Source organism: Lactuca serriola, chromosome 5 (genome assembly GCF_051521515.1).
Source record: "Lactuca serriola cultivar US96UC23 chromosome 5, Lser_US96UC23_V15, whole genome shotgun sequence".
In the NCBI taxonomy this organism is placed as follows: domain Eukaryota; kingdom Viridiplantae; phylum Streptophyta; class Magnoliopsida; order Asterales; family Asteraceae; genus Lactuca; species Lactuca serriola.
In genome coordinates this window covers 165,213,515-165,223,054 of record NC_136412.1, presented here as the reverse complement: position 1 = coordinate 165,223,054, position 9,540 = coordinate 165,213,515, and the positions used below count along the sequence as shown (strand labels likewise).

At 39.5% G+C, this 9,540-nt stretch overlaps 1 protein-coding gene across 1 annotated transcript; it reads left to right on the top strand.

The window, feature by feature from the left end:
* Nucleotides 1–7,485: 7,485 nt before the first annotated feature.
* On the top strand, nt 7,486–9,134 carry LOC145053221 (large ribosomal subunit protein eL6-like). Its single transcript, XM_079001218.1, has 4 exons — nt 7,486–7,830; nt 7,928–8,034; nt 8,131–8,312; nt 8,825–9,134. The coding sequence occupies exons 1-4, from the start codon at nt 7,574–7,576 to the stop codon at nt 8,978–8,980; spliced, it is 702 nt and encodes a 233-aa protein (XP_078857344.1). The 5' UTR covers nt 7,486–7,573; the 3' UTR covers nt 8,981–9,134.
* The last annotated feature ends 406 nt before the right edge of the window (nt 9,135–9,540 follow it).

The following is a 9,540-nucleotide window of genomic DNA, read 5'->3' as shown; positions in this document are numbered from 1 at the left end:
TGGTCATATGAGCAGGGATTGTACTGCTACCACCACCACTACAACAATTTCATATTTGATTTGCTTTCAGTGCAACCATAGGGGCCACAAAGGACCAATGTTTGGGTTTAGCAGCGGCAGGATAGGTGGCGGCGCCCGCTCATACTACGTTGAGGATTACAGATGGTCGTCTTACCATTATCTCCTTATCTCTTTATTTGTATTGATTATCGCTTATGTTTACTTGTTTTGTTATAGGATCGTTCTTAGTGAACGGTATATCAGCTTTGATATTGTTCGATTCGGGGGCTACCCGATCTTTTGTGTCGCTTGCACTTAGCAAGCGATTTGTTGGAGCTCTGGTGGATCTAGATTGTCCACTGGATGTAGAAAAATCGGATGATAGGACCGTTCGGGTTGCGAGGGTGCATCGAGGATGTACACAACAGTTATTCGACGAGCAGTTCTTCGTGGATTTGGTCCCCATTCCCCTGCGAGGGAAAAAGGTTATAGTGGGTATGGACTGGTTGATCCCCAATGGGGCAGTGATCGACTGCGAGCAACAACTAGTGAGAGTTCGGACTCCTAGTGGGGGAGGGTTAGTGATTCAAGGCAAGAGGTCATAGTGTAGACCAACTCTGTATTTAGCAGCGAGGGCGAGTCTCTACCTTCAATAGAGTTGTGTAGGTTATGTCGCCTATGTTATGGATACTCGGGACAAGGGTAAGGCGAAAATGGATGATGAACCGATCGTGCGAGAGTACCCGAATGTCTTCCTGGAGGATTTTTCTAGGATACCTCCATAGAGGCCGGTTGAGTTCAGGATTGACCTAGTCCCTGGTGTGGCTCCGATAGCCAAGGCACCATATCGGTTGTCTTCTCTCAAGATGCAGGAGCTTTTTACGCAGCTGCAAGAGCTGCTAGATAAGGGATTTATCAGGCCAAGTAGTTCGCTGTGGGGAGCCCCGATCCTGTTTGTGAAGAAGAAGGACGGGTCACATCGAATGTGCATAGACTATCGGGAGCTGAATAAGGTAACAGTGAAGAACCGTTATCCCCTCCTGAGGATTGATGATTTGTTTCCAACTACAGGGTGCATATTGGTTCTCCAAGATTGATCTACGATCGGGCTATCACCAGATGCGAGTTAGAGACGAGGGTGTGCAGAAGACAACTTTTAGGACTCGCTATGGTTACTATGAGTTTGTGGTGATGTCGTTTGGGCTCACCAATGCTCCAGTCGTGTTCATGGACCTCATGAACCGCGTGTGCAGACCGATGCTGGACCGGTCTATGATAGTTTTCAATAATGACATCTTGGTTTACTCCAAGACTCAGGAGCAACATGAGGAGCACCCGAGAGAGGTGCTGGAGACACTGAGGAGGGATATACTTTTTTCAAAGTTTTCCAAGTGTGAGTTATTGTTGCGCGAGGTGCAGTTTTCGGGGCACATTTCAACCAGAATGGTATTCTGGTTGATCCGGCCAAGATAGAGGTTGTGATGCAGTGGGAGGTTCCGAGGTCTCCAACTGAGATTCAGAGTTTTCTTGGTCTAGCGGGTGATATTGCCATATTTATACATATTTTTAGGCAATATTTAAGTATATTTATATATATATATTTTGGTCATTTGCATAGAATAATGATGCTTATAAGGTTAAATTATATTTTGCAGCCAAAAAAGAAGACATTTTGAAGAAAGGGACTACAAGCGTTAAAGGATGGAACTTTGGAGGTTGAAGGCTTGAAAGACAAGAAAAACACCTAAAAAAGACGTACTCACGACGTGAACAGTTGATGGTTCACAACGTGAGTGGAAAGAATTAGAAGATAAACATCCGGGTGAAGGAATCCTTGACGATCACGATTACCTTGAGTTCACAACGTGAGTTTTAAATTCTCACGACGTGAACGGTGGTTTTCCAGAAAATATATATATATATATATATATATATATATATATATATATATATATATATATATATATATATATCATTTTCCTTTACGATTGGGGATAACTTTGGCTGGCCTAGGAGGATTCTTGGAAACGAAATTCAGAGGAAAAGAAGCTCTGGAAGTTGGTTTTAACACCAAGGAAGGAAGAGTTCATAATTTGTCTTTATAGATTGGTACGTTTAAACATGTTTTTGATTATAGTATTTGTTTGTTTAGCTGTTAATATGTCCAGCTAAATCTAGCTGCTTCTGTTAGCTAGATAAGCTGGAACTCATGGTTTTAATGCATTAGACTTAACTTTACTTGTTGGTGATATGCTTGTGTTGATTGATTTTACCTAACATGCTTGAATTAATTATTTGATTGCTTTGAATTCTTGTTCTGTGTAGTTAGTGAACACAAATCTACATGAACTTGAATACCTAATAATATAGTGAAAACTAGTTTATTGGAGCTAAGATCAAACCAATCTTAGATTAGTAATTGAATCATTAAATCAAGTTGTGTTAGAGAATTCATATTATGACTGTAATTGTGTTTTGATTAATCAATCGTTCATGGCTCCAATCTTATTTAATAATTGATTATGTGTTAACTATTGTATGACCATAAATAGATTTACATGAATTGATTAATAATTAGTAGATTTAGAACTAAATTGCTAATACTTCCTTAATTGGTCACCAACACTAATAGTCATAGCTAATGTATAACCATTGAATGAAAGCGGATTCAAACTAATAGAAGTGCTTTGTTTATTGATTGAGTTTCTGTTAAAGGATTAAGTTCATCTAAACTTGGAAAATTAGATAAAAACCCCTTTTTAGTTTATTAATAGTTAGATTGATTAGTAGTAAATAGATTAATTAATAACACTGTTCCCTGTGATCGACACCCAACTTACCAAACTATTATATAATTCGACTAGGTACACTGCCTAGGTGCATTTTAGTTAGTTAGTTAGGTTATAAATTATAAAAGTAGTGGGTACTATCGTGCACATCAACGGGTTATTACCGGAGATTCATCCAGGACTTCTCCAAGATCGCTGTCCCTTTGACCCGACTGACCACGAAGTCGGTGACATTCCGCAGGGGGCCTGAGCAGCAGGCAACCTTAGAGACTCTCAGACAGCGGTTATGTGAGGCACCAATTTTGACTTTGCCAGAGGGAGTCGATGAATTTGTGGTTTACTGTGACACTTCGATCACAGGAATGGGCGCGGTATTGATGCAGGGGGTCACGTGATAGCTTACGCTTCAAGGCAATTGAAGCCTCACGAGGCGAACTATCTGACGCACGATTTAGAGCTGGGGGCTGTGGTTTTCGCCCTCAAGATTTGGCGGCATTACCTCTATGGGGTCCGTTGTACCATTTACACGGAACACAAGAGTTTGAGGTACCTCATGGATCAACCGAATCTAAACATGAGGCAGTGTCGGTGGTTAAATATGGTGAAGGACTACGACTGTGAGATCTTTTATCACCCATGCAAGGCCAATGTGGTGGTCGATGCTCTGAGCCACAAGGCAGTGGCGGCTCCGATTTGAGACATATGTTTGAGGATGACAATGATTACTCTGTTGTTGGAGCAGATCTGAAAGGCGCATGTCAAAGGTATGAAGGAGGAGCGTCAGAAGTGTGAGGGGCTCATAGGCCAGGTAGCCTCATTTGATTATGGCAGCTGTGGGTTATTGAACTTGCATGGGAGGGTCTGGGTTCCGTACTGGGGTGGAGTACAACAGGTTCTGATGGATGAGGCCCACAAGTCGAGGTTCTCCATCCATCCTGGGGTGACGAAGATGTATCAAAATCTTCACCCTGATTACTGGTGGCCCTGCATGAATCGGGATGTAGCATGGTATGTGGAGCGGTGTTTGACCTGCAGGAAGGTCAAGGATGAGCACCAATGACCCCATGACAAGATGCAATTGTTGGATATTCCTGTGTGGAACTGGGAGGATATCACCATGGATTTCATCACCAAGCTTCCCAGGATTGCACGTGGAGTAGATTCGATATGGGTCATCGTGGATTGGTTGACCAAGAGTGCTTATTTTATCTCGATCCAGGAGACTATATCGGCTGAGAAGCTGGCCGATATCTATGTGCGTGAGATAGTGGCACGACATGGAGTGCCTGTCTCGGTGGTGTCAAACTGAGATGTTTGTTTCACTTCCCGAATTTGGAAGCAGTTTCACGATGAGATGGGTACTCGTCTCCACTTTAGCACCACTTTTCACCCTCATACAGATAGACAGAGCGAGAGGATGATACAGACTCTCGAGTACATGCCACACACATGTGTCTTGGATTTTGATGGTAGTTGGGATACGTATCTTCTGTTAACAGAATTTTCTTATAACAATAGTTACCATGCCAACCTAGACCGACCTCCCTTTGAGATGCTCTATGGGAGGAAGTGTAGGACCCCAATCTATTGGGGCGAGGTCGGACAGAGGGTCATGGGGAGTACTGATGTAGTACTCAAGATCACTGAGAGGATCCAGCAGGCCCGGAGCAAGCTCCAGACTGCTCAGAATCGGCAGAAAAGCTATGCCGGCAAGCGTCGTTCAGACTTAGAGTTTCAGGTGGGGGTACATGGTCCTCCTGAAGGTGTCACCTTAGAAGGGTGTCATCCAGTTCAGGAGGCGGGGCAAGCTCGCTCCAGAAACATCGGTCCATTCAGGGTGTTGGCTCGAGTAGGTCGGGTTGCTTACCGTTTGGACCTTCTAGCAGAGCTTAGCTAGATCCACATCACTTTCCATGTTTCTCAGCTGCATAAGTGCTTAGTGGATGACTCATCGGTTGTGCCTCTAGAGGATATTCATGTTGATGACATCCTGAACTACATCGAGAGACCAATAGCTATTCTCGAGAAGAAGACGAAGGAGCTGAGGAACAAGAGGGTTGAGGTGGTGAAGGTGCAGTGGCAGCACCGTAAGGGTTCCGAGTGGACTTGGGAGCCCGAGGAGGAGATGAGGGAGCATTATCCGGAGTTGTTTCCCGACGCAGCTGACTTCGAGGACGAAGTCCAAGACAAGTGGGGGAGAATCGTAACGCCTGGTTCCTGGTACACATTTAATTATAATTTATTCACTTTTGTAGAGCTACTCGACGAGTTGGGATCCCCAAACTTGTCGAGTAGAAACCAGAATGGATGCGGAATTTTAAGTCACCTACTTGACGAGTTGAGAGCCTCGACTCGACGAGTAGGGCTACCAGGATGAAACTCTAATTTGAGGGTTTTGCACCCTATTTAAGCATCCTAATCCCCACTAGCTGGCCTCATTTCCAGCCTCCAAGTCCCAAACCCTAGTTTCAGAAACCCTAATGCATTTGTGAGCTTGTGAGCCATTTTTTAGTGATCTTTGTGTGTCTTGAAGCTTGTGGAAGAAGAAGAAGCTAGAGGATTCAAGGAGAAGATAGTAGATCTAGAGATTTCCTTTCATCATTATCATTTTTCTGGTAATCAAGTCTCTAACTTTCTTAGTAGTTTCTTAGATCTCCTTATTTTCACTTTATTGGGTTTTGGTTCAAGAAGCTTGATCTTTGGGAGTTGGACGTTCCAAGTGAGGATACCTTCAGATCTGGAATCATTAAGGGTTGTTATGGCATAAAGGTGCAAACTTTATGCCATTGGAGCCCCTATGCAAGCTCTAAGATGTCATCTTTGCCTTTTAAGCCCCAAAAGGCCATGCATGGAGGAAAAGGCAGAAGCTTTACATGTCCATGTAGTGTTTAGGGTCTAGATCTCTGTTTGTAGGTTTTAGTTTGGAGTATGGATGACTTGTGGACCAAGATCTAGGTCCTAAAGACTTAGGGTTTGAGCTAAACCAATTAAGGAAAGGTATTAATGGGTAAAGTTGGATACTTTACCCTTTAAAAGGACATTTTCAGAGTCTATGAGGAGTATGAAGCTTAGATCTGAAGAGTTGGGGGCTTAATCTATTAAGATGGACCAAACAGACTGAGGAACTCAGCGAGTCTAGGGAGGGACTTGACGAGTTGAGTCGGTTTGTCCCGATTCTGTACAAGGTAGAACTCGACGAGTCTGTGAAGGGACTAGAATTTAATTCAAGGATTTCAAAAACTCAAACGGATTAATTTTTTGAGTTACGAAACTCCGGGAAAACGCGTTTAAAGTTTCGCGTCTAAATAGCCCACAACGCTCGATTTTTCGATTTTCGCAAATATTTTTGCTAAAAATATTTTAAGTATGAAATTAAATAGTAAGCTATAGCCTGTGTCCAAAAACGCTCTTGAAATTTCCAGCGGAGGTGTGTAAGTGCCTCAACGGATCGATTCCGTTTTACGCGATTAGAGATAACTAGTGTTTACTATCTGTTTTCTTAAAACTATCGTATCTTTTGCATACGAACTCTGTGTTGGACGTTCTTTATATTTTCGGAAACAGGGGAACATGTACTATAAGACTTTTAATGTTTGCTTTGCTCAAAACTGCTTAATACGAAATTTTAGTTTTTTCAGACGCATTAATCAACGTTGCAGTTTGAGTTGTTTGATTTGTTTGACAGTTTGCACATTTGGAAGTAACGTATCATCTGACATTTTTTAATATTTGCAGTAAGCTCAATTATTTTATATTATATGCACTAAAACCGAATGAGTTAAACTACTAACAAATTTACTGTAATTTAGTCGTTCGTAGTTTATGTCCGAAATTCCGGGATGTCACAACTACCGTTAAGAATCTGCATAACTATATTTGATCTACGACATTGAAAGGATAGATGCATTTGATTAGCGTGTAACCTGAACTTGGAAGCAACCAACACATGTAACCCACCGAAGTTGATATCATTGTTTATATATACACCAAAACATGTATAGTATAAAGCAATATACTGCATAGAACCATTGATTCGATGTTATTGCCCTCGACTAGAGACTAGCACTCTGAAAAAAATCCTTATATAAACTAATTTTTTAGTATCTGAAAGCTAATTAGGGTTTATGCAGTAATAAACACAATAAACAGACAAAGACAAATGTATATGTTATTTATAGAGGAACAAAGAACCTACAAATAACCTAATTTTATCTGGAACAATACTCTGGAATGACCATACATTCCAAAGTTATGTCCGAAATACGCTTTTCCAGTCCGGAACGAATGAGTTTTAAATTCCGAATTCAAATCGTAACAACCACCTCCAACTCCAAAATAACGATAAGTATTTCACAATATGGTATCCTGAATAAATGGTTATTTTTTTTATAAATTTTATAAAAAGTTACATTATTATTTTCAAATATTTCATTTATATTGATTCGTCGAGTGAAATTCTATAACTTAAATACTAGTTTGCTATAATTAAATATATTTTTTATTAACATAATCTATTTATTTATTTATTTTTATTTTATTTTAGGATGGCTAAGATAATCTATTATCTTTATCAAATGGGATGTATTTAGAAAAAGTTAAAACAGGCAAAACAAATAAGCCCAACTGCGATTTGTCCAATCCTAAAAGAAAAGAAGCCCAAAGATCACCCAACTAGGGTTTCAGCAAAAGTATTAGAATCACCAATTTTCTTCAAAACCCCTTCTTCTTCGTCGCCTCATTTCCACACCGCCGGAGCTAGCGAAGCATCAGAAGGTCATCCATCAATGGCGCCAAAGCAGAGAACTCCTCATACATGCCGGAACCCAGATCTCATCAGGGGTGTCGGGAAATACTCCCGCTCCCAGATGTACCACAAGAGAGGACTCTGGGCCATCAAGGCCAAAAACGGCGGCAAATTCCCTACCCACGAGAAGAAGCCCGCCGATGCCCCCGTCGCCGTCAAGCCGCCGAAGTTTTACCCTGCCGACGATGTCAAGAAACCCCTTGTCAACAAGCGCAAAGCCAGGCCCACTAAGCTCAGGTTGATTTGCACGATAACTCTTCAGTTCTTCTTGATTGTTTTTCAAATTTTAATTCGTGTTCATTTTGATTTGATGTATGCGTTTGATGTTATATAGGGCTAGTATCACTCCAGGAACTGTGTTGATTATATTGGCTGGAAGGTTCAAGGGGAAGAGAGTTGTGTTCTTGAAACAACTTACATCTGGATTGCTTCTCGTCACAGGTGAGCTTTTCTATACCATTGAACTTACAGATTTTGTGCTTTGCTTTTAGCAGCGCCATTAGTGCATTGGTTGCTAAACAATCTAGGTTTTATCAGGTCCATTCAAGATTAATGGTGTTCCATTGAGAAGGGTGAACCAATCTTACGTTATTGCCACTTCAACCAAGGTCGACATTAATGGAGTAAACGTTGAGAAGTTTGATGACAAGTATTTCTCCAAGAAAGTCGAGAAGAAGAGTAAGAAGGGTGAAGGCGAGTTCTTTGAAGCTGAAAAGGAGGTAACTGAATATTCTGTGGATATATGCATTAAAATTTCTAATCTTTTTGATAAAAATTATCTCAACCTTAAATCATCCTAAATACACAGTTAATTACAAGAAAAACCACATACTTTCACTAGATTACTTAGAGTTCGTTGCAAGAAATATCAATTTACTTCCATTGGTTCAATGTGATAGCATCTTACTTTTATTTATTCTGAATTAGTATTTTATTTTTTAATTTCTTTTCTTATTAAGGCATTGTCCTATGGAATATCTACTCAATTATAGCATATCAACTACAATTATTTTACTTCCTATAGCATTAGAAATTGCTTTGTTGTTAAATGATTTTATTTTTTAGAGTTCAATGTTGAAATAGGAATAAATAAAAGTAGGATATTCCATTAAACAATCAATCAAAGTACATTGTTGTAATAGAAACATTTAAAAGGTAAGATTACAAAAAGATTAATCAAATAATAATGTTCTAATTCTGATTTATTGGTTTGAATTTGAAATTTATATAGGAGAAGAGCCAGCTGCCACAAGAGAAAAAAGATGATCAAAAAACAGTAGACGCCGCTTTGATCAAATCAATTGAGGGTGTTCCTGAATTGAAGAGTTATTTGGGTGCAAGATTTTCTCTCAAGGCAGGAATGAAACCACATGAGCTTGTATTTTAATTTTAGATGATATGATGATATGCATTTCAACACATTTATTAGCGTCGAGTTTCTTTTGTTTGAGTTCATCTTTGAATTGGTAGTTTTGTTTTTTTGTTGTCGTGATATTGTTATTATATACAATGTTTGGACTAAATTTGAGATTTTGCATGAAGGTTTCTTGTTTATTTGGGTCATGGGGTTTTAGAAGTATATTCTAATGTTAGTTATGCAAATATAGATAAAATAAAAAAGTAATAAGTACTAGCATCATAAAATTTCTTGAAAAATCATTTGATTTTTTAAGAAGTTGGTTATGTGTGTTCTAAGTTGGTGATGATTAACGAAGCATTCGTTGTTGAATTGAATTCTAATGATATTGAATTGTGAAAGGTTGTAAACTAGGGTTTGCAACCCGGGTGTTGGAATTTTTGTTTAAAAAATAAAGTCATGGAAATGAATATGTATAAAACAAAATTAAAAAAAAAATATTATATGAAACAATAGAAGGTTCGGTCAAAATTTAAAAAGACCATAAAATTTACTAAAACAAAATCATAAAAATTTAACTATAAAATAAG

Bases quoted from the DNA above. Each gene is read 5' to 3' on its own strand.
- LOC145053221 (XM_079001218.1), top strand. From the start codon at position 7,574: ATGGCGCCAAAGCAGAGAACTCCTCATACATGCCGGAACCCAGATCTC. The intron at 8,035-8,130 runs GTGAGCTTTTCT...AGGTTTTATCAG, and splicing joins TGGATTGCTTCTCGTCACAG to GTCCATTCAAGATTAATGGT. The intron at 8,313-8,824 runs GTAACTGAATAT...AAATTTATATAG, and splicing joins TCTTTGAAGCTGAAAAGGAG to GAGAAGAGCCAGCTGCCACA.